The 23,344-nt window shown below is 64.4% G+C and overlaps 2 protein-coding genes across 13 annotated transcripts in view; one reads left to right on the top strand and one right to left on the bottom strand.

Moving 5' to 3' along the window:
* Window positions 1-14: 14 nt before the first annotated feature.
* Window positions 15-4,244, top strand: LOC121816086 (maestro heat-like repeat family member 5). 3 transcript variants are annotated; one of them, XM_042229445.1, is made up of 7 exons: window positions 15-132; window positions 667-843; window positions 1,140-1,298; window positions 1,993-2,094; window positions 2,826-2,928; window positions 3,430-3,489; window positions 3,981-4,244. In XM_042229445.1, the coding sequence occupies exons 1-7, from the start codon at window positions 34-36 to the stop codon at window positions 4,127-4,129; spliced, it is 849 nt and encodes a 282-aa protein (XP_042085379.1). In that variant the 5' UTR covers window positions 15-33; the 3' UTR covers window positions 4,130-4,244. The 3 variants fall into 3 exon arrangements, with proteins under 3 accessions (XP_042085379.1, XP_042085378.1, XP_060252222.1); XM_042229444.1 differs by having other exon boundaries at window positions 2,826-3,489; XM_060396239.1 differs by having other exon boundaries at window positions 2,826-4,091.
* Window positions 4,245-8,500: 4,256 nt separating this feature from the next.
* The window catches only part of KIF21B (kinesin family member 21B), a 42,746-nt gene continuing 27,902 nt past the window's right edge, over window positions 8,501-23,344 (bottom strand). Inside the window, exons 22-35 of one of the 10 annotated variants that reach the window (XM_027976011.2) lie at window positions 22,357-22,522; window positions 22,131-22,182; window positions 21,922-21,979; window positions 21,034-21,239; window positions 20,874-20,948; window positions 19,281-19,394; window positions 17,221-17,259; window positions 15,530-15,666; window positions 14,744-14,924; window positions 14,479-14,643; window positions 14,189-14,306; window positions 13,438-13,608; window positions 12,829-13,028; window positions 8,501-11,774 (exon numbers count right to left, since the gene is read on the bottom strand). In XM_027976011.2, coding sequence (XP_027831812.1) covers window positions 11,720-11,774; window positions 12,829-13,028; window positions 13,438-13,608; window positions 14,189-14,306; window positions 14,479-14,643; window positions 14,744-14,924; window positions 15,530-15,666; window positions 17,221-17,259; window positions 19,281-19,394; window positions 20,874-20,948; window positions 21,034-21,239; window positions 21,922-21,979; window positions 22,131-22,182; window positions 22,357-22,522 — 1,737 coding nt within the window. In that variant the 3' untranslated portion in view covers window positions 8,501-11,719. The other 9 variants (XM_027976009.2, XM_027976012.2, XM_027976010.2 and 6 more) reach the window with 9 other exon arrangements.

Below are 23,344 nucleotides of genomic sequence, written 5' to 3' on the forward strand. Positions count from 1 at the left end.
TGCCCGGACGTGGCGGCCGCTGCCAACGAGGAGATGGTCAGGACCCTGGCCAACTGGTTCCAGCGCGAGGAGCCGGCTGTCGTGAAGCTGCTGCTGCGGGCGGTGGAGATCCTCTCCAGGCACGAGAACACAGTGAGCTGGCCGCACCGTGGGCTCCTGGACCTGCAGGCCTAGAGGGCCCGGGGTGGACCGGGCGGACCCCTCTCGCAGGGCCAGACCGAGGCAGTCCCCGCGAAGCCAGCCCACTGAGGACGGGGCTGGGGAAGAGCCCCTGCTGCTCACACTGCCCCGGGAAAGAAGGGGAGGCTTCCCACAAGGGCCCCGGGGTGCCAGGGCGCCAACCCGCTGGGTCTCCTGGAGCCGGGCGTCCTCACCAAGGAGGAGGAGGCGGAGGGGAGGGTGCTGGGGGTGAGGGGTGTCTCCTCCCTCCCCATGTGCGACACCCACGGGGAGGCTTCCCCTCTGCTGGCATGTCCCCACCGGCACCCCCTTTGCTGGCACCCCTCTTTTCCTGCACCCCTCTTTGCCAGCACCCCCTCTCTGCCGGCAAAGCCCCTGCCAGCACCCAGGTCCAGGGACAGGAGGGGTGTGCCCCCGTCAGCCTGTGTGTGGTGGGGGTGGGGGCAGCTCCCCGGCAGGTAGCACTGTCCCGGCGCCCATCCACAGGGGAAGCAGCTCCGCGCCCTGCAGCCCTACGTGCTCAGCTGCTGCTACTCTGCGGATGGCAGTGTCGTGGCCAAGACCTTCCAGGTGCTCAGGGACCTGGTGGACCAGCTGCCCTGGCAGCACTCGGCCGCCTTCCTCATCCAGCTCGCGTTCACCCTCCCACCCTTCCTGGAGGAGGTGCGTCCCCTGAGGCCTGTCTCCCTCCCGGGGCGTCGGCTATCCAGTAACGGGGTGGCCAGAACTGTCTCCGAGGCCCTCTGGCCAGACGGCGACGCCTGTGAAGGGGCTGACACCTGTGAAGGGGCTGACGGCTGTGGCCCCCGGCCTGGGGATGGTCCAGAGGGCAGGGGGCAGTCGCAGTGGGGCCGTGATGCCGGGGGCCCTGCGGACGGAGGGGGCTCGGGGCTGCCGTCTGGAAGGCGGGGCTCCACTGCCTGCCCCACGCGGGGGTGCACGTGTGTGTTCTCCCCCAGGAGTCCGAGCATCTGCGCCTGACAGCCTTTGAGATCTACGGGGCACTCCTGGCCAAGGTCAGCAGGAGGGTCTTTGTCTTCCCCTTGAGGCACCAGGTCCTCAACCTGCTCATCCTCCTAGTACTCCACCTGGAGGATGCGAACAGCAGAATAGCTCAGGTGAGAGGCCCCGGGGCGGAGGGGCGGGCGGTGCGAGCAGGATGTTAGTGAGCACTTGGCGAGGGGCCGAAGAGGCTGACTGGAAACGGGGTCCTGGGACGGAGAGGCACCCACTGGGGGCAGAGAGGGCTGGCCCAGGTTCTGGAGTGGGCGGGCTGGGCTCTGAAGCTAGCTGCTGAGAAGCGTGGTGGGCGGCCTGCTCACACCAGGCTCCTTCGCCCAGTGAGGCGCTCACGGGCACAGGTCAGGACACCCTGGACCAGCCAGGGAGCTGGGACGTCCCCTTTGTGGGTGGGTCTGTCCCAGTCAGCTAGGCGGCCACCTTTCTGGCAGAGCCAACCTTGATGAGAGGAGTGACCCCCAGCCAGAGGATCTGGATTTCCAGGAAATCTCTGAGAGGCTGTTTTGGGGGCTTGGGGGCTGTGGGCTGGCGGAGTAGGTGAGGAGGTGGGTCTCTCTGCGGTAACATAGCAACTGGGAAAATCACCACGATTTTTCAGCTTCCTGTCAGTGGGAGGAAGGGTACAGGAACAGACAAAGGACGGCCCGGCCTTCCTCCCAGGGGTCGCCCGGGTCCATTGAGTCCCGTCCCCGCAGGGCTGATCTCACTGTCGCCTGTCTCCGCCCCCATGCCCTCGGGGTCTCGGCCGGCCTGCACCCTGACTCCTCCAGCTGGGCTTCCCTGTCTCTCCAGATCTCCCGGCCCACCCTCTGCCACCTGGCCACCTTGCTGGGCTGGTCAAAGCTCAGGGCGACTTTCGCTGAGAAAGACGTGTGGACCATCCTCAGTGCCCTGGTGGGTCGCGGCTTGTGCGCCGCATGCTCTTGTGGGGGTGGCTGGGGCACCCAGCTGTCGGGTTTCTCTCCCCGCGGCCACAGCGGTACAATAGCGAGCCCAGGGAAAGTGGGACCCAGAGCCTGGGCAGTCTGCGGGGGCCTTTGTGGAGCAGGAGCTGCGGGCGGGGTGCGGACGTGCGGACTTCCCTGGGGGCTGACTTTGCGGGCCGGGGCGGGGCGTGGGCCGAGGGCGGGGCCGGGCGGGGCCAGGTGGGGCGTGGGGCGGGGCAGGGGCGTGGGCGTGGCATGGGCCGGGTGGGCGGGGGGTAGGCGGGGCGGGGCGTGGACCGGGGGTGGTGCCGGAGAGGCGGGGCTGGGCAGGTGCATGGGGCGGGGCAGGGCGGGGCAGGGCGGGGTCGGGCAGGGGAGTCAGCGGGGTCCGGGGGCGGGGCGTCGGCGGGGCGGGGGGGCGTGGCGTGGCGTGGCCGGGCCGGGCTGGGGCGTGGCCGGGCCGGGCTGGGGCGTGGTGGGGCGTGGTAGGGGCGTGGGGCGGGGCGTGGTGGGGCGTGGTGGGGCGTGGTGGGGGCGTGGTGGGGGCGTGGGGCGGGGGCGTGGGGCGTGGCGTGGCCGGGCCGGGGCGGGCCGGGCTGGGGCGTGGTGGGGGCGTGGTGGGGGCGTGCGGCGGGGCGTGCGGCGGGGCGTGGGGCGGGCCGGGTTTGGGCGGCAGGAGCAGCGGCGCCTCTCCCGCAGCTGCAGCAGGAGACTGGTCGAGCCCTCTGGTTCCTGAAGCAGAGCGTACTGCTCTTCAGGAGCCCGCAGGTCCCCATCCGCCGGACCGCCGTGTGGTTCGCAGGTACGGCGGGCCTCGCCTCTGCCCGGGGCGCCGTGTCCCCATGCTGGGGCCCTTCACACAGCCCAGGGAGCCGGGACAGCGGGCAGACAGCCTGGGGTAGTGACCGAGCAGGGCAGAGCGCTGTTTGCACCTGCCTCCCGCCCCACCCCGCTGGGAGGCCCTGCCTGAGCTGGGCGGCCTTCCCCCGCAAAACAAACCGCATCCTGGGAGGGCAGCTCAGAGACTGGAGTGGCCGGCTCCATCAACGCCCCCAAGGAAAGCACTGTCCAGCACAGGTGATGCCCCATTTGTTCGAGGCCCTTCAGAGAAGCTGGGAAGTCATCCTGGTTTCAAGGAGAAAGTCAGGACCCCAGGCCAGGTGTGGGAGGGACAGACAGATGGAGAGAGGGCATGGGGAGTGTTTGGGGAAGAGGCACAGAGCAGGTGCAGCGGGGTCCCCTGGTCCTCCATGGGCCCGTGAGGCGCTCCTTGGGCCAGTGAGGCGCTCCGTGCCCCCCGCAGGCCAGATCATCCAGACCCTGGGCGCTGAGGAGGCCAGGGAGATGGACGAGGTCCACGCAGGTCAGTGCAAGCCCGTGCCTGCTGCCTGTCCCTCAGATGTGGTTGCGGGGGCTCAGAAATGAGGGCAAGTGGGCTCACAGCAGTCACCATCGGCGGGTGGTGACGGGGAGGCTTGTCATTTGGGGGCACATGGGGGCTCCTGGCACCTTCTTTCTGACTGGGTGGCTGCCCCATATCCCCCACCTTCCACCTCCCCTTCCCTCTCCCAAGCCCGCAGCCCTGCCTGGCGGGCTTCCATGGTGCCTGGAGTGGGGCGGAGCCAGGCCGGGGGAAGTGGGCAGGAATCCCCGGGTTGGTCTTGGACTGGAAGAGCCCCAGCCTCGCCTCTCAGAGCCCCGCAGTGTGCGGTCCCAGGCCCGGAACTACTCTGGCTCCCCGTTCACAAGCTGCTGGCCCCTGGCCCACAGCCCTCCCCTTCCTGCACAGCGTCCACCTGCCCCCTGAGCCCCGCACCCCCAGGCCCTCTGGCTCAGCCTGTGTGTCTGTCACAGCCCTGAGGCACATGCGGGCAGACCCAGACCCCACAGTCAGCTGCCTCGCCACGCAGACCTCCTACATCTTGGAGGCCAAGGAAAAGACATGGGTCACCAGCTCCACCTCCTGCTTCTGCCCCAGGAGGTTGCGGAAGGCCTGCTTCTGAGCCCGCGGCTCGTCAGATGGGCCTGCGGCGGCAGAGACCGTGGCCTCGCTTCTGAATCTTGCCGTCGACGTGGGGCGTCCCTGCAGAGCTTCTGTAATAAAAGCGGAGACTTCCAGCTGGGGCGTTGCTTTGTCTTCCCTGAAGCCCACTTCCACCCACTCCCCCTCCTCCGGGTCTAGGTGGCTTTCCCTGCCCTGCCCGCACTGCCCAGGGCCTGGCTGCCAGGGCGAGAGGGCTGTTTGAGCATCAGCTTGAACTGCTGATGGGAAAGCTGGAGGAAAGCAATGATGAGATTCAGGGGGTGTGGGCAGGGCTCCTGGCTGTAGGCGACGGCGGCCTCCCTGGTTGATTTAAGCGGGAGGACAGCTTATGGGAGGGTGTGAGTCAGCTCCTGAAACATCTTGGGAGGTCAGAGAGCTGGACACTGTGCTCCGGACCCAGGGCGACTCCACAGAATCCCACCCCGCTGTCCTTGACCCAGCCAGACCGGCCTGGTGACAGCACTCAGGCCTGGATCCTGAAAGCCTGTTCCTCCTGCCACCCGAGAGGTCAGCCGGGTGAGCGCCTGCCGTATCCCGCTGCTCCTGCTGGAACCGGCCCTGCCTGGGACCATCCCACCATCCCTGGAGCGGCTCTGTGTCCACACGGGGTCCCTGGCTGTTCCCACCATCTCTGCCCGCTCCTGCCAAGGAGCCGGAGCTGCTCCTGTTACCCGCAAGCTCAGTCAGCTGGCCCTGGACAGAGCTCTAGGCACACCATGGCCTCTGTGACCTGTGCCTGAGCCCCCGGGGACACGCAGAGCACCCACACTTCCCTCTCAGCGGTGACGATGCTCCCCCACCTTGTCTGAGCCTGGGCAGCGGCTGGAGTCTCTGACATGAGAGCCTCAGTGGCAGAGCTAAAGCCCGCACTAACCGTGGCACTGGCCAGAAGCCTCTTCCACCCATGGCCTTTGCCACCAGCTGGCACTGGGGCCTTACCAGCTGCACCCCTTGCCGGTGGAGGTGTGAGGGGAACTCCACAAGACTCGGGGAGCATGAGCCGTCCCAAAGCGCTTCTGAGGTCACTGCTTTGCGACAAGCAGAGATGGAGGGCGGATCTTATTCAAACCCATCAGCAGGTCACACGCACTGGTATAGGACCTGCTTCAGGGACCAGCAGCCCCCTAGCCTTGGGTACGCCGAGTGAAGGGGACCCGTGGGCAGAGACCAGTGGGGCAGGAAACAGACTCTAAGGCCCTCTTGTCCCAGGGCGGTCTGGACCAAGTCTGTTGGCTTCTGGGCCTCACTTCCCTTCATTTGTAAGTTGAGAGGGTTGGAAAAAGTGATTTTTTAAGATGCCACTTAGCCCTGGCAATGAATGTGTTCGTGCTTAGTCGCCGAGTCACGTCTGACTCTTTGTGACCCCGTGAGCCGTAGGCTGCAGACTCTGCCCATGGGATTCTCCAGGTAAGAATACTATGGAGTGGGTTGCCATTTCCTTCTCCAGGGGATCTTCTCAACCCAGGGATTGAACTCGCGTCTCGTGCATTGACAGACGGGTCCTTTTTAGCTGGGCTTGTATCAGATTTTGAGAGGTGACGCTTGTCTGGGAAAACCACCTGGTAACTTACATCCCACCCAGAATTTCTCTTCTTGAGACTCGCTTATTCCCCAAGTTTTCTATAGCAAGCAGTTGTTGCTCTTACAATCTGGAGAGAAGGATCCCACATGAATGAAAAGGGCCATCACTTAATTGGCTGTTCCTGCCTCCCACCCCTAAGTGCCTTGACATCTCGAAGACGTGAGTTTGGAAAAACCATCTTTTGTGGCCAGCGTCTGGCTGCAGTCAGCTCCGGGCCTCTGACAAGTTCAGCAGCGCCGGGGCCGCCTCTTCTGGTTCCGCCCACACCCCGCTTGGTTGTCCTGAAGCTGGCGACGCCTAATCACCGCCTCCCGCGTGCCAGTCAGTGGCTCTGTCCCCAAGGACAGATCCTCCGTGAAAAACAGTCTGTGGGGAGACCAGGTGGGAGGTGGCCTGGGTGGGGCTCCATCAACCAGCCAGGAGCCAGCGCTACCCCCCAGGGTGGGGAGGCTCCGTACCTGACCCCCACCCCAGGGCTGGGGGCATGCGTCTCTATCAGTGGCTCAGGATTCCCCCCTGCTTTCCAGGCCCCTTCCACCTGAGGACCAGAAGCCTCCCAGGGATGACCTCTTTCTGACCACAGTATCTTTGCCTCCTGCAGACACACGCTCCCGCCACCAGCCCATCACCAGCTGTGGGTCTGGCTCAGCAGCAGGGCCTGTACAGGCTGACAGCGCAGCTTGGATTTGTATTTGCAAAACAAAGCAGAGAGACACCCTTGTCTTAATACAAACATCAGAAAGGAAAGCTTTGAGATAGCCGGGAGTGCGGAAGCTGCTGACAGGCCCTAGCCTCGCTGCCGGTGCGCCTGGCGTGGTAGGGGTTGGTGTGGTAATGTGTGGTTTTCAAAAGGGAAAGGTAGGTTTAGATGGTTTGTTCCATCTCCTCCTCACGCCTCTCACCAAGATTGCTCTTCTTTCTTTCTTCATTTGTTCCCATGCTCACTCTTTAAATGTTTGCTCAGCATCTGTGGCTGCAAGCCACCGAGAGGGAATACAGACAGAAACCAACTGAAGTCAGTACCCTTCCCCCCAAAGAGGGTAAACTTTGTGGTCCAGGAATTACATCTCAATAAATCTGTTATTGAAATGTTTTCATTAGAGCTGAGCCTGACAAAGTAGAGAACCATACCCAGAGGAGGGGCAGGGCAGCGGTGGGGAGGGGGGTGGGCATGGACTCTGAAGTAGAGAGTCCTGGCTAGAGGAGCATCACAGAGGCCTGGGGAACCTGGCAACAGACAGGACCTGGTGAGCTCTAGGCTCGGGGGCACCTCAGTTTTAAAGGAACAACTATGCCTTCCAGGGTGATGAGCATGTTACAGGGTTGTTCGGCATCTCATAGATGTCTTTACGTTAAAAATAGGGCTTTTAGTTCAAAATAATGGGGCTTGGTAACTCTTGACTTCCTACTTTTTTTTTTTTTTTTTTGACTTCCTGCTTTTAAAAGATGCTTGCTCCTTGGAAGAAAAGCTATGACCAACCTAGACAGCATATTAAAAAGCAGAGATATTACTTTGCCAACGAAGGTTGTCTAGTCAAAGCTATGATTTTTCCAGTAGACATGTATGGATGTGAGAGTTGGACTGTAAAGAAAGCTGAGTGCTGAAGAATTGATGCTTTTGAACTGTGGTGTTGGAGAAGACTCTTGAGAGTCCCTTGGACTGCATGGAGATCCAACCAGTCCATCCTAAAGGAAATCAGTCCTGAATATTCATTGGCAGGACTGATGCTGAAGCTGAAACTCCAGTATTTTGGCCGCCTGATGCGAAGAACTGACTCATTTGAAAAGACCCTGAGGCTGGGAAAGATTGAAGGTGGGAGGAGAAGAGGATGACAGAGGATGAGATGGTTGGATGGCATCACCGACTGGATGGACATGAGTGAGTGAACTCTGGGAGTTGGTGATGGACAGGGAGGCCTGGCATGCTGCAGCCCATGGGGTCGCCAAGAGTTAGACACAACCGAGCGACTGAACTAACTGAATGGGACTTAGAGGCAGAGCCCGGTGGCTCGGTGGTTAAGAATCTGCTTGCCAATGCAGGAGATGCAAGATACTTGGATTTGACCCCCAGGTCAGAAGATCCCCTGGAGAAGGAAATGGCAACCCATTCCAGTATTCTTGCCTGGAGAATCCCCATGGACAGAGGAGCCTGGCGGGCTGCAGTCCATGGGGTTGCAGAGTCAGACACGGCTGAGCCTAAGTGTGCCTACACAGAGGCGCTTTAAGGTAGTCGAGGGAAGAAAAGGGAAGACGAGACTTAGAAGCCCTGATCTGGAGGCCAACATCAAGCCCGAGGGAGCCGTTCTCGAACCTGACCGTTTGTCTCATCGTTCCGTCCGAGTGTGGGGTCACCTTCCACCCCAGGGACAGGATGAAGGCCAGCCCTGCGGGCTCCTCAGAGCAGGACGCCGGCAAGCCACTTCCTCTCTGAGGCTCTTCTCGCTTCAGAAAGCGCCAACAGCACCCGTCACACAGTTCGTGACTGTCTGACGGACGATGCCGGGAACAGTGTCAGGAATGGAGCAGGCACTGTTCAGAAGCGCACGGCCCCGCTCCAGCTCCACGCCCGTCCCAGGAGGGGGTCCAGGGAGGCTTGGGGAGGGGTTACAGCTCCCTCGGTGGGCCTTCAGCCCACCACATGTGCGGTGACCCTCATGCTGGGCCCCGCCCAGAGGCCAGGCCCCCGCCCCCTAAGCTGGGGAATGACCACCCGCTCAATGTCCGCGGCCCTCAGTGTTACATCACGGACAATGGCCACTCGAGTTTTATTCACGACAGCTTCTTCGAACACTCACATCCTGTCTGGGAACAGAAATGTACAGCATGAGCTTAAATAACTTTCATACACTATGTACAGTCATTGGCCAGCATACAAAACATACATACACCTGTGCGACCACCCAGCAGAGGAGCTGAGCCAAACACAGCCCTGCGCCCCGGCACGGGATGGCTAGAAAAGAGCTGGTGGGCAGGGCAGGGGTCTTCTCTGACCCTCGGCTCCCCGCAGGGCCCTCAGGACAGGTGTTCAGAGGGCTGGACCAGGGAGCTGTGGGGGCCGGAGTGCCCTCTGAGCCCCGGGGGTGGAGAGCAAAGATGCTTCAGAAGTGAGAACTTTACTGCGGGCTCTGTGCCTGTGCATCAGAAGGCAGGAGAGGAGGGCTCCCGGGGAGAACGGGCCAAGCCCTGGCTCCTGAGCCTGGCCCGGAGGCCATGCCCAGCTGAGCTCGGCATTGTTTCCTTTGCTGGGGGCGGGGTGGTGCAAAGGGACCGAGGAGCTGGCTTTGGGCCACTTTGGTGGGAAGGAGCTCTAGGCTCCGGCACTGCGGGTGAGGCGAGGCTCAAAGACCAGGGGGTGTGCCCGCACCCGGCCCAGACCAATTCAGAGGATGCCGGCAGCCTGGGCACCCCCCCCACCCCCGCGAAGGGCAGGAGAGGCCAGGAATCCCTGACTTCACAGCAGCCGCCTAGGGTGCCTCCCCCGCTGGGCGGCACAAGGAGGCCCCTCCAGCGCTTTGTGCTTTCAATCCCCGGGCAGGAAGCAGGGCCAGACCTCCCCCTTCCCCACCCCGACCCACAGGCGGCCCTTCCCAAATGGTGGCTCCCTGACCGCCTCAGAGGCTCGGGGCGGGCCAGCCTCGGCTCTCAGCCTCCCTCCCCCGGCAAGCTCTGGACGTGACGCCAGGTGTGCCTGGGGGCTTCTGGCCGCCTCAGAGGAGCCAGCCCCACTGACAGAAGAGACGCTGGCCTGGGGATGCTGAAAGCCGAGGTCTGGGCCCAGGACTGGACTGAGAAGGCCAGAAGACGGCACGTTCAGAGAGCTCACCGACCAGCTGCTAAAGCTGTTTCAGGGCTCGGCCTGGGGTGGGGGGCGGGGTGACCCAAGCTTGTCAGGAGGGCTGGGGTCAGGCATTCAAAGATTCGGGACATGGGGGGAAGAGGGTGCCACTCAGGGCTCCAGCCCTCCGATGCGGCCTGCCTGCAGGGCCGGCCTCAAGCCTTGGGATGGCTCAGAGGGGCAGCAGTGCAGGATGAGCCCTGGGAGGGGGACAGGCTGTGCCTGAGCCCCGTGGGAGCCGGCCTTTTTGGCGCCCCCCGGGGCGCAACCTCCTGGCAGGCTTGCCCAGGTCGCCAGCCGCCAGCCCTGCCTTGTGCTCTCATCTCAACTGCTTTGTGCTTCCACACCTAGAAAGCTTGTGCAGGGAGGGGCATGGGGCCTCCTGCTCCCAAAACCCCGGAGTCAGGGCTTCCCGCCAGGACTGCAGAGCCAGCCCGCCATGAGGTAGCGGACTCGTCGGCAACAGCGGGACATAGGCGGGCAGGGACAACGAGCACCTCTAATGGGCCCCCCTCGAGCAAGGACAGGCTTGCAGCCACAGTCCAGGCCCCAGGCGAGGGCAGCCAGTCTTTTGTATTTCTACAGTCTGTAAACAGTCATGCGTATTCTCGGGTACAGGTCACAAGGTTGAGCTTTCTGTTGAGCGGGTAGACGGAGGGGCGGCTTCTCAGTGTCCACTTCTCAGTGGTGAATGGGGCTCCCAGTGCCCCGGGGGGGCCCAGCAGGAGGGGCTTCCAGTCCTGAAGGCGCTGCCCCAGCTCTGTACGACTGCTGCCCGACGTCTGCCCCGAGTCCAGCCGGGGCCGCTCACAGTGGGACGGCTTTCTCAGCTGGGGGGCAGCTCTGTGCAGCAGGGCAAGGCCCTGTCCTCCTTCCCTCCTCCCCGAGTGCCGGGCCCTGACCGCGTGGGGAGGGGTGCCGAGGGCTGCCTCCTGAAGACCCAAAGGTCACTGTGTTCTCTGGACAGAGCTGGGGCTCCCGGCCCCCTAGACTGAGGCCAGGAAGCACAAGGCCAGGTCAGCGTTAGAAAAATGCATGGAAAAGGAGAAAGAAGAGGAGCATCTCAGGAGCGGGGGCCCAGCCCCCAGGAAAGAGCAGCTCAGCAGACTCGGCCTTACTGCTGGCCCCTCGGGGCGGGGAGGCCCGGGCGCTGCCAGGCTGGGGGGGATGAGCGGGGGTGGGGGCTGAGCCCCTTCCTGGCGGACGGTCTTCCGAGCTGCTTCTGTGTGGCCCGCGTGGGGCTCAGGGAGTGGGGGCCATGGAAGGGAGGCCCCACGAGCGAGGAGACCCCTGTGGGCGCGGCTGGTGTAAGGTTGCGCGGGTGGGCGCCCAGCCCCGCGGAGGAAGGCACGGAGGCGCCCGGTGTCTGGGGGCGGGGTCCGAGAGCAGCCCCCCACTGAGGTGGGGACAGGCCCAGGCTGCAGAGCCCCCTGGGGCACCGCCCTGCTCTGCAGAGCAGGCGGAGAGGCCGCCCTGCCGGGCGCTGGGATCCTGGCCCCGACAGCTGCGGGAACGAACATGTGGGGAGGAACTTCAAGTCAGTTTTCCAGGAGGCAACAGCAAAAGTGAAAAAAAAAAACAACATAAATAACTGAAGCATTCTGACCGTCTCCCCAAAGGAATCTTTCCAGCAGCTCCGCTGAGACTGTCAGAAAGGGACCCAAGGAATCACCGGGGTCCGCGGGGAGCGGCCACTGGTGGCCAAGAGCAGAGGTCAGCTGCAGGGCTAGCTGCCCGCACCTGGTGTGCATGGTTACCTGAGGGCTGTCTTTCTGGGCTCAGAGGCAGGTGCAGTGGCTGGGCCGGGGGGTGGAGGGGAGGCCTGGTTGGCAGGGGCCGCCTTACCACTCCGACAGGAGTCCCCTGGCCAAGGCTGGAAGAAGGGGGTGGCCAGCTGGCCAATGGAATTCAGGGCCAGGAGGAGGGAGAAACGGGGGAATCGCCCTTTGGCTTCACAGCTTGATTTCCTCCCCGACCGCCCTATGCCCAAGAGCTGGTGGATGCGGGCGACAGTATCTCGTGGGAAGGCGGGGGCGGGGGGCAGGAGGAGCCACACCCATCGGCCACCACCCTCTGTCCCCTCCTGTGTCCAGGCTGCTGGGCCGAGGGGTGGGCGTCCTCTGACCTCACTGCTAGTGGGGGCCGCTGGGCAGGCGCCGGGCGCTCCAGAACTTCACGGTCAGGTCACTGGGTAGAGTGAGAGAGGGCGGTCAATTCTTGCCGTGGGCCTGGCCGGCCAGCCCCGCATGAAGGACGGGCTGGAGTCCCCAACTCTCCAGGTGTGGCCGGGACCCAGGTCCAGGGGTCACCCAGGGCGACGGTGGCTGCGGGGGGTGGGGGGCGGGCGCTGGGCGGGCGTTGGGCAGCCACCGCGGCCCAACAGGAGGCGCTCTTGTCGCTATTGTGTTCTGTCCTGTCCGGGCCTGAAGGCCCCCCTCTGCTCTCTGCCACCTGGCACCCCTCTCCTGGGGGTCTGTGCCCCGTCCATGCTCAGAAGGAAGGAAGGGGGGCGGGCGTGGCAATCTCGGGCAGGCAGGGTATGGGGCTAGAGAAAACCAATCTCATACCGTTAAGAAGCAGCTCAGATCGAAGTGGAGAAAGAGGAAAGAGGAGAGAGGGGAGGAGGAGAGAGAGGAGATGAGGGACGGGGAGACGGGAGGGGAGGGGAGCGGGGTCAGGGCATGGTGGTGGCGCGGCCCTTTATGGCCAGGACTCGGCGCGGGAGGCAGGGGGTGAGTCCAGGGACGTAATTCCACAACTTTACCCGGCAGTCACTGTCGGGCAGGAAGGGGGAGGCGGAGAGAAGAGACGAGGTCGGAACAGGAAGGAGAAAGAAGAGGCCGTCTGAGCGGCTGCCCACGGGACAGGGCTGGGCATCCCTGGATGGGATCAGTGCTGGGGCGGGGTTGGGCATCCCTGGATGGGACCAGCGCTGGGGCAGGGGCCTGGGCAGCCCTGGATGGGACCAGCGCTGGGGCAGGGGCCTGGGCAGCCCTGGATGGGACCAGCGCTGGGGCGGGTGGTGGGTGCTCCAGGGGCTGAGGAACGGGAGTCAAGCGGGGAGTCCTGGCTGGGGCCCAGCATGCCCAGCCCCACCCCTAGGCGGTGCCCTGGAAAGGAAGGTAGGGGACAGGGGTGCTGTGGGGTCTGCACTGGGGGCTGGGCCCACGCCCGCCCGCCCGCCCGCCCGCCCGGGAGAGGCTGGGAGCGAGAGTGGAGCGCCCCCCTGCCTGGCACCCACCTGGAGGCCGTGAAAATGTGCCTGCTGTTGGTGCAGACGGCGTTGATGGGGCTGTCGTGGCCTTTGATCTCGCCGATGGGCGTAAAGTTGTCCACGTTCCAGACCTTGACGACGCCCGCACGGCAGGCGCTCAGAAGCATGGGGCGGCCCGGGATGAAGGCCAGGGCACACACCCAGTCCTTGTGTGCTGTGGGGATTTGCTAGGGAAGGAGCGAGCCGTAAGGGTGGGGAGTGGGGACCCTGTCCTAGGGATGCTAGAGTCCCCTGGGGGGCTGGGGGCAGGCAGCATCTCAGGGCCCAGGAGCCAGGCTCTGCAGGGTTCCGAGATGGGTCCTTTAGCCTCTCTCCTGGGCTCAAACCTGAGGCCCCGCACCACTGAAGAGGCCCCGCACGACCTCAGAAGGGTCGGAAGAAAAGGGGGTAACTGGTCAGACGGGGCTGAGAGCAGACCCTTCCTTAGAGGGGCTGCCTGAGGAGGGTGGGGGCTCTGGAGAGGTTGCTGGGGGCAGCAGGGGAAGAGGGTATAGACTCAGCAGGCGTCGGGGGCTCTGGCTCTGGGTGCAAGGGCCCCAAGCCCTCCCCAGGGCCAGCCTCTCCCGCCCTCAACACCTGCACGAGCTCCTGGTGCTCCAGGTCCCACTTCTTAACGCCGTTGTCGCGGGAGCCACTGAACAGGACATCCCCCTGGATAGCCAGACACTCGATGCCGTCGTAATGCGGGGGCTCGAAGTTGTGGGTGGGCCCGATGGTGCCCGTCACGCCTTCGCCCAACTCGAACATCTGCAGAGGAAGGGCTGGAGGGAGTCCCGGGCCACCCCCACCCCCCGCCTCCAGGGGCCCAGCTCAAGGTCCCCCAGGCCGGCACTCAGGGTGGAGAGGGGCTCCCAGAGGATGGGGACTGGGGACAGGGAGACTGACTCAGCATGAGTCTGGGGGTTGAGTCTCCTATTAAGGTCTTTTACTTTTTAATAAATAAATATAGTACTACTTGCACTTGAAATATTCGTCATGAGCCCTCTACCCTGTTTATCTTCTGCTTCTCAGCCTCTGACTTTGAACCTGTTTGCAGCGACGCAACCAAGGAGCAAAGATCGTCAGTGCAGACTGCGCTCTTGTGTTCCTCAGGCTGACAGTCACCCTGCTCCCAGCCCTGCGGGTTTTCCCATCATTTACAAAATGACGCTGCCATCTCCCTCCTGGACAGACCTTGCTCCCTGGGAGGGACTGTTCAGTATAAAGCCCCAGGAGCCACACTGTTTCTCACTGAGTCCCGAGGCAGCGGAGGGGAAGGCCAAGGTGGAGAGAGCAGAAGAGGGCCCGTTCCCCAAACCCGGCTTCAAGGGCAAGGCCGTCTCGGTACCTTAACGTAGTGGTCCTTGGAGCCGGTCACCACCAGGTCATGCTGGCTGGCAGTCTGGGTGACCGTCAGGCACATCACAGGGCCAATGTGGCCAGTCAGCTTGCCGACGGGCTGGAGCCTGCAGGGGCGGAGATGCCCAGCTTGGGGGGATGAAGCGGGGGGACCCTGGGGTGGGACAGGGGTCGGCTCCGGGTGAACACGCTGGCCAGGGTCCTGGGGGCTGGGGGAGCAGTGAGGTCCTGCCACCCGGGGGTCACCTGCCCGCCCCCCGCCCTCCCCGGGCCCCCCACCTGCTGAGCTCCCAGATGCGGACGGCGTTCCCCGAGGCGGCGTAGAGCATGCTGCCCGCGGGGCTGAGGGCGATCTGGTTGATCTGGTGCTCCCCCTGCCCGCTGGACACCGTGCGGGTGGATGCGGCCGCGCAGGCGTCCCCCGAGACCACCTGGCCCGAGGACCTGCGTGCGAGGGAGAGAGGCGGGGTCAGGGGTGCGCCCGCCGGGCGGGCCGGGCCCTGGCTCCCACCCCAGCCCCAACAGCCCGGCGGGGGGAACTCACGTGAGCGTCCGGACGCACTTGGCCGAGTCTCGGATGTCCCACACCTTGATGTAGGAGGCGGACACGGAGAACACGAGCCCCGAGTGGCTGCAGTACTTGATGGAGACCACGTTGTTGGGGTGACCCTTCAGAGCCGCGATCTCCTGCCCCGTTACCAGGTTCCACATCTTACAGCTGCGATCTAAGGGGAAGCGGGGACCGCCGCGTCACATACCCACACCCCACAGGGCCGCCAAGGCTGGCAGAGGTGTCCAGAGACACCCAGAGGAGGCGCTCCCGGTCTGCGGGGCCAACACGGGCTCATGCCTGCTCCTGACAGGGGCCCAGCGGGCACTGCGGAGGGGCCGGGCCTACAGCAAAGCTCGCCACGTGCCACCCACTGGCCAGTGAGCCAGCAGGGGCAAGTGAAGCTCGGGAAAAACCCCGGGCCCAGCCGCCTCACCTAGACTCGCAGCTCTCCTCCTGCCATGCAGGTCTGTGGGTATAACACAGCTGCTGGCAGGCAGCCTCTTCTGTTGCTGGGACAGTCACCATGGGAAACGTGGGGCCCCAAGTGCCGGGGCGGGTGTGGAGGAGGGTGCAGACGTGAATGATGACACGCTTCCGGGCGTTCAGGAGGCAGGTATGGGTGGAGCCCCCAGGGCCAGCTAGGAGGGGAGGCCTGGGGTGGGGGAGCCCTGAGCCCCGACAGGAGCAGGTTCTCATCTCCTTGGCTGCGGTCTCGGGCGGAGGGAGCAGGCAGCTGGGAGACCCTGAGCCCACGGGGCCAGCCTGGGTCCCACCCACCTTTGGAGCCCGTGAAGAGCAGCTCATCTGTGGCGTCCACACAGAGCACAGGCTTGGTGTGGCCCTCAGCCATGGAGACGCACTGCAGCGGGGCCGTCCTGGCGCCCTTGGCTCCTCCGACCGGGGTGATGATGCCCCTTCCCGGGAGAGAGGGAGAGAGGTGCCCGTCAGCCCGGGGCTGCGGCCAGGCCGAGCGAGGCTCCTGGGTACAGGGCACGCGCAGGGGCTCTGGGGCCTCAGGTACTGCCCCCGGAGTCCGAGAGCCACGAAGGCAAGGACGTGTGGTGCGGCTTCTCAGTTGCCGTGCTGAACACGCCCGGGGAGCCAGACCAGCCGGGCTTGGCCAGGGGTCACAACAGCGGGGCCCTGCCCGCGGGGAGGCCCCTGTGACCCTGCCTGACCCAGAACCCGAGGCACAGACACCTCCAGGCCGGAGCCGGGTGGGAGAGGCCCCAGAGCTGGGGGGGCTCCTCCGCCACCTCAGTGACCCCAGGGAGGGTGGGGGGTGTGCAGGCGGGGGGTGCACAGGCTCTCTGGCCCTTGTAGAGATGGACATGTGTGCAGGCGTGCGCACACGCCTGGTGGGACCGGCATGATCAGGCCAGTGACTGCCATTTACGTAGCCTGCTCAGCGCCATGGGAAGGACGCCCTGGCCCCTCTGCGAGTAGCTACACTGGGCTGGAGTGGCCCTGCCTGCCCGCGAGCCAACGGGGGAGGCCTGTCCTGAGTGGGCCCAGGGATCCGGCTACACGCCAGCCTCCGGAGGCCCTGAGGAGGAAGAGCTTGTTCTCAGCGGGGGTCTCCGGGAACAGGCCCCCGGCCCAAGCACGTGCACGTCTGAAAGCACATCTGTCCTCTCCAAAGAGAGCGCCACCGTGACGGGGACGCTGTGGCCGAGAGCATCCGACAGGACCCACGTCCTGCCCTGCCTGCAGCTGCTGACAAAGCCCCAGACTCTGCCAGCCCACCCCGAGGACAGCGGTCAGCCAGGGCCTGGCCATCCTAGGCGTCACACACACATGCACAGCCCCCCACTTCACCCACCCCCGCTCGCTGCTTCCGTTTTGGCCCAGCTGCATGGCCCCGGAAGGAGCCCCAGGCAGCCAGCTTACGGGAAGACCACACAGCTGAAGCATAGCCCTCCTTCCGAGAGAGAGTTCTGGGGGGCGGGTTACAGAAGCGTGCCCCCAGGTGGGAGGTATAGGGGAGCCTCAGCCCTGGGGGGGGGGCCTTTCCCAGCAGGGGCCTCAGGCCCACCGGGTCCAGGGACCTGCTCTGCCATGGGGGGCTTCATAGGGCTGGCTGGGGGACAGTCTCCTGGTATGCCTGGTCCTTGGGCCAGGAGACGTGGTCAGGGGCACTCTTGGCTCAGGGCCAAGGTCACGAGCAAGCCCCTGACCCAGCGGATAAGGTCCGACCCCTCTAGCACCACCAGGCCTTTCTCGGCGGGTCTGGTGCCTCAGGCTCCCGTGCCTACCCCTCCCACCCAGTGACAAGGCGCCAGCAGCCACACCCTCCCCGAGCCCCCAGCTCCAGCCTGGCACAGTCAGAGGCCATGAAGCACCCACGAGGGAGGAGCCGGGGTGAGAAGGCACGAGGGGGTCTGGGGGAGTCACGGTGGGGAGGGGCCGCATGCTGAGGCTAGGGTGTTGAGGGGGAGAGGGAGCAGTGAGAGCCATGCTGTGTGTACCTCAGGACCTCCGACAAAGAGGAGTCGCTGTCATCAGACCTGGGGGCAGAAAATTAGCTGGATTAGGGGGGAGGGGACACACACGAGGGAGCGAGCGGCAGCAGCGTGGGGCGGTCAGAGGGCGGTTATTCTCCGAGGGGGGCGGGAGGAGAGGAGAGGGGTTGCTGAGGGCAGCGGGGAGGGGGCCGGCCTGGGGGCCGGGGGTGCCCCCAGCTAATAGGGTGGGGGTAGGGAGGGGCCTCGGGGGAGACAGGCCTTGCTGGTCCCAGGCTCTTGGCTGCCTCACAAGCTGGGGGCCCCTTGCCCCCTGGAGCAACGCGGTGACTGCTCTCACCCTGCCCAGGAGCTGCCCTCTCCTAGCAGGGACCTGCTGACCCCCAAACTCGCTGTCCCCGGGAGCCTGGACGCCCAGGAGCTGGCTCTGTACATATGTGGGCCTGACACCAGAGCCACCAGACAGGACAGGACAGGGCTGGGATGCCAGGTCCACCCAGAGCTGCTGAAAAGGAACTGTGACTGTCAAGGCTTAGAGGCTTCCTGCCCTGGATGATGTGGAGGTGTCTGGCTGGTGAGGGGGCACCTGGCTGGTGGGGGGGCACCCTAGATGGTATGTGCAGCTCCTTGACTCATGTGGGGGTGCCCTGGCTGTTATGTGGGGGGGCGCACTGGCTGGTGTGGGGGCACCCTGGCTGGTATGTGGGGGACACCTCACTGGCAAGGGCACCCTGGCTGGTATGTGCAATTCTCTGACTCCTGTAGGGGTGCCCTGGCTGTTATGTGGGGTCAAACTGACTGGTGTGAGTGGCACCCTGGTTGGTGTGGGTGGCACTCTGCTGGGTGTGAGGGTGCTCTGGTTGGCACAGGGGCATCCTGGTTGGTGTGTGCAGCTCCCTGGTTTGTGTTGGGGGGGTGCCCTGACTGTTGTGGCAGGGAGACACCCTGTCTGGTATGTAGGGGGCACCCTGGCTGGCGTGCTGGTGCCTTCCTTCCACAAGGGGAGACAAAGTGGGTCAAGGGAGGAGCAGTATTTTGACCCAGGAAGGGGCATTTCTGTGGGGAAGTGTGGATGCAGGCAAGGACTAGCACTTGGTAGCCTGGGCTCCCCCAGAGGACAGCAGCCCCCCGCACCATCTAAGAGGATAGAGGAGCCAAGAGGAGCCCACTGGGGCTGCAGAGTTGGGGGGGATGGTTCCTGGGAGTGTTGGGGGCACAGAGGAGAGCAGGGGAGGTCCAGGCCTCCCCCTTCCCCAAGGCAGATCCCCACATGTCAAGAGGCCCCAGGTCTGGGCCCAGCTTGACCTCTGTGAGCCTCATCTCCTCTTTATAATACAAGGAAGACAGTCCTCACGGCTGGCTCGCAGCTAGTGGAGTCGCGTGTGTGCAAGCAGGCTGCAGCTTAGGGGCCATCACACTGGAAGGTGAGCGTCCAGCAGGGGCGGTCAGCAGCGGGCACTGACCCCTCCGTGTGACTGTAACAGGGTCTCCTTCTGTGGGGACAGTCCCCAAGGGGCCCTGAGCATGAGCGCTGGGGAGGGGGCACGACTGAAGCTGGGGGAAGGAGCCTCAGAAGAATCAGAGGCACAAGGGACAGGCGAGCAGTTCTGGGGAGGCCCCCGGGGTGCACGGCCACAGCCCCATGGCCTCCTTCCTGCCTTCTCCGGCGGCCCCCGAACACTTGGGGACGGGAGGGGCCCACGTTCAGCATGGAGTGGGGCCAGCACGGTGTGTGCAGGATCTCTTGCTGCCCGCGCGCGCGTGGCGAGGGCCCACCTGCAGAGCCCCGCCCCGCCCCGCTGCCCCGCCCCGACTCATCGCCCCACCCCGCCCGACTCATCGCCCCGCCCCGCCCCGCCCCCAGGCTCTTCGCCCCGCCCCGGCCCGGCCCCGGACTCCTCGCCCCGCCCCGGCCCCGCCCCGCCCCCGGCCGGCCCTCGGAATCTTGGCCCCGCCCCGCCACCCGACTCCTGGCTCTGCCTCCGGCTCCGCCCCCACCCCACCCGCAAACTCCTCCCCGCCCCCCACCCCGCCCCTCCGACTCCTCTCCCCGCCCCTGCCCTTACTTGTCCAGCGCGGACCCTTGGCTCTGGTTACTGGTGAGACGAGAGAAGACATTTCGGTCGTTGCGGGGCCGGGTGGGAGGGGATGAGGGGGGCGTGAACCCCACGTCTGCGGACCTGGCAGGCGAGTAGGACAGAGTACCGCCGTCAGGACCCGCACCGTTGCCCGTGGGCCCCCCCTTCCGCCTGGTAGCCACCTGGTTCCGAGTCTGGGAATCCCTTGCTTATCACGGCGCGTGTGTCAGCCCCAAACAAGATCTGCGGACTTCCCCCATCATTTGCAGACGTGAGGCTCCAAGCGCACATGTCCCCAAAGAGGCGGCCCCGCCCTCCTCACCCTGCACACACGTGTCCTTTCCAAAGTGTATGTCATGGCATACTTTTCATATTTCTGTGCTCTTGCTGGTGATGTCACTGACTTAAATGGCCCCAAAGCTGCTGCAGGGCAGTCTGGTGTGCGGAGTTCAAGGAAGCTGGGGCGCGACTGATAGAGAAAGCCCGTTAGATGAACTTTCCTTCAGTCATGAGCTCTATAGAGGGCTGCTGGCCCCGAGGTCAGGGCTAATGAAAGTTTAGTTGCTCAGTCGTGTCCGAGTCTTTGCAACCCCGTGGACTGTAGCCTACCAGGTGCCTCTGTCCATAGGGATTTTGCAGGCAAGAGTACTGGAGTGGATTGCCATTGCCTTCTCCAGAGGATCTTCCCGACCCAGGGAAAATGAGTCAGTGGTATATATTAGATAAAGTGTCTTTCAGCAGAAACTCACATGCTAGGGTGATGGAAATGCTGTGACCTGACGGCCTCAAGTACTCCGCCCTGTACTTTGTGGGAACAGTGGCTTGGGAATCACTAAGTCAGCTGCACAGTGAGGTGACGACATGACACCCAAGGCCTCTCTCTTTGGAAGGTGGTCCTCGGGTGTGGCCCATCCTCCCTCCCTCTGCAGAGTCCAGCCTGCACCCCCCACCCCACCCCGCGGCGGCTCCAGTGTGTTGACCCTGTCACAGGGGCGGGATGGTTTCTGGGGTCCCCCAGGTGCACGGATGTCCCGCAACTCCTCCCACCAAAGGCCACGGGTTAGGGGGTGCGGAGGAGGGGCTGGAGCACATCTTCCTCCCCTCAAGGCAGGTGCACGAAGTCGCCCTGCCCTCCACTGCTTCACAAGTGACTGCGGAGGCCGCCAAACATCTCAGAGAAGCATCCAGCGACCTGCAGAAGCCCCAGGGGCCCCAGGAGTGGCTGAGCAGTTGAGGACCCTCCACTGTCCTGTGCCCCTTCCCCTTCCTGGACTGTCCTTACTCTCTCACGCTCTCCCCACAGGACAAGACCTCTGAGGCCTCCCAAGGACCCACGGCCCTGAGAGGGGCTGAGGCATACTGGTCCCGAGACCAGTCCAGGCTCCTGCGAAGCCGTCCACACCGAGCTCACGGCAGTCAGCAGTTTTCAGCCTTGGCCTTGGCCACCACCTCAGGCGCTCACGGAGGTTATTTCCTGAGCTGCAGCCGGCAAAGCGGGGAAGGGACCACGGCGGGGGCGGGGCTGACGAAAGTGTATGCGAGGGGACTGGACCCTGCTGCAGGGTGAGTGCATGTCCTCACCTGACGGGCTGCCCTCGGTCGTAGGACTTCCTCCGGGTCAGAGGGGACGTCTCCGCACCGCGAGACTGTCGGGGGCTGGAACACAGGGCCCAGTGAGGCCCGAACCCACCTCCCAGCGCTGGCCCCCAGCCCCCGCCTCCCACCACTCGATCCCCCTTACAAAGTGCTCCCTCTGGTGGGCAGGCTGATGGTCCGCGAGACCTTGTCTCGGTAGTAGGGGTCTCGGACCGAGAAGCCCACGCCGTCCTCTTTGATCTCCACGAGGGAGGCCAGGGACTTGGTGATGTTCTTGGTGGAGACGTCCAGCGGGGGGCCCAGGCACTCAGCCGACACAGCCTTCATCTGGGCGGACAGCTTGGGCTCGCCCTGTGACAGGAAGGGTTGGGTGGACCCACCTGCCCCGACATGATGGTGCAGGAGAGGGGGAGGAGGGAGAATTCCACAGGGCAGATGGTGCTGCCACCCAGAGGCAGAGGAGTGGACGGAAGGGCCCGGCAGACTTCTCCCAGGCAGGTCTCCCAGGGCGTCTGGAGAAGCCGAACGAACAGGAATGCCCTTCCCACCCTAGACTTGGCAAGCAGAACTGCCCAGGTGGACCGGTGTCCCCAGCTTCTCGGTGCACCCAGAGGCTGCGCTCGCATCTCTGCTCCCGAGTCCCAGCACTCTGCCTTCCCTCTCTAACGTGTCCCACTGGGGGTTCAGTCTAGCCTAGAAACTACTCCCTGACTTCAGACCTGTGTGCACAGTGAGTGGACATCCGGGGCGAGGCTCTGATCAGAGCTGGAGGCAGTTTGGTGAGGAAGAGGGGGATTTCTGAAGGCGGGGCCTTGGGCTGTGGTGACGTCACTCCACCCCCTTCAGAAAGAAGGGGCTGTCACAGGTTACAAACCCGGGTACCCCCCGCCCCCCGTTCCAGCTGAGACTATTCTTGGCCCCCATACCCCAGCTGGAGGCAGTACTAGGTGGGGGCTGGGGGTGGGGGCCGTGCCACAGGAAGGCGGGGACCAGGCTGTGGGGAGCAGCCTGTCTGCCTGCCAGTGGGGCTCACCTTGAACTTGAAGTCATCGTGGCTGGTGGAGCCTTTCATGGTGAACGACTGGGAGAAGCTAAGGGAGAAGCCAACGAGGGTCAGGGTGCTGACAGCTGGGATTCTGGCTCCCTGGGACTTAGACTCATGGGTCCCCAGGAGCCCCCAGGCCCCGGGTCAGCCCTCGGCCCAGCCCAGGGCACGTGCCCCCTCTCGACTTGGAAACTCACCTCCCCTCAGAGAACTCGGACACCTCCTCATCTGTGCTGGCATAGCCATTCTCTGTGGGGACGAGGGAGCCGGGGGTGAGACCCCAACCAATGGAGTGCGGGGAGGGCGGCCTCCCTCCCACCGTTCCTCGGGTCAGACTGGGGCTTCTGGGGAGCTGGGGAAGCGAGGGTCTCCGGGGTGGGAGTGAGGGAGCCCTGGATGTCTGGGGCCCCAGGGGGCCCGTACCCTGCTGCACGTTGTGGATGAGGGCCTGCAACTCGGGATGGGCCTCAGCCTTCTCCCGCAGGGCGTCCAGGAGCACGTGGTTCTGGGAGGAGCCTGCTATGTCTGTCTGCCGCAGCCGCCCCTCCAGCAGCCGGATCTGTGCCTCCTTCTGTGCCACCTGCAGCCCCTGAGGATGGGCAGCGAGGCCTGGGGTCACCCTTCCCGCCCTGGGGCCATGGGGACCCCCATCACTGCCCTCCCAGCATCTGCACCTCACAAGAGCCTCAAGGGCTCCCAGCCCTCACCCTGCACCCGTCACAGGCCCAAGACGCACCCTGGACCCTTGGCTTCCCCCACATTCACGCTGGGGGCACGTTCCCCATGTGGCCTGTATAGTGTCCCCAGACACGAACACATACGTAACTCCAGGACCTCAGAAGGGGACTGCATTTGGAAATGAGGGGCTTTAAGAGATGATCAGGGCTTCCCAGGTGGTGCTAGTGGCCAAGAACCCGCCTGCAGATGCAGGAGGTTTAAAAGACATGGGTTCAACCCCTGGATTGGGAAGATCCCCAGGAGGAGGGCATGGCTACCCACTCTAGTATTCTTGCCGGGAGAATCCCATGGACAGAGGAGCCTGGCGGGCACAGCTGAAGCGACTTAGCACGCATGCACAAAAGAGATGATTGAGTTAAAATGAAGTCCCTGGGGGCCCCCAATCCCTGTGACCGGTGTCCTTATAGGAGGTCAGGACACAGACACACAGAGGGGCGACCACAGGAGGGGGAGGCAATGCCTGCAAGGCATGGAGACAGGCTCCAAGGACGCCAGCCCTGCCTGCACCTCATCTCTGGCCTCCAGCCGCCGGGACTGGGAGGGATGAAGCTGTGCGTTTAGGCCCCCAACCACGATGCTGGTCACAGCAGCCCAGCAGAGGAACACCCTCCCGAGAGCAGAGCTGAGAGAGCTCCCTGGGGGGAGGGAGGGGGGAGGAGGCTGCTATGTCTGT

Source organism: Ovis aries, chromosome 12, assembly GCF_016772045.2.
Source record: "Ovis aries strain OAR_USU_Benz2616 breed Rambouillet chromosome 12, ARS-UI_Ramb_v3.0, whole genome shotgun sequence".
Taxonomy (NCBI): Eukaryota; Metazoa; Chordata; class Mammalia; order Artiodactyla; family Bovidae; genus Ovis; species Ovis aries.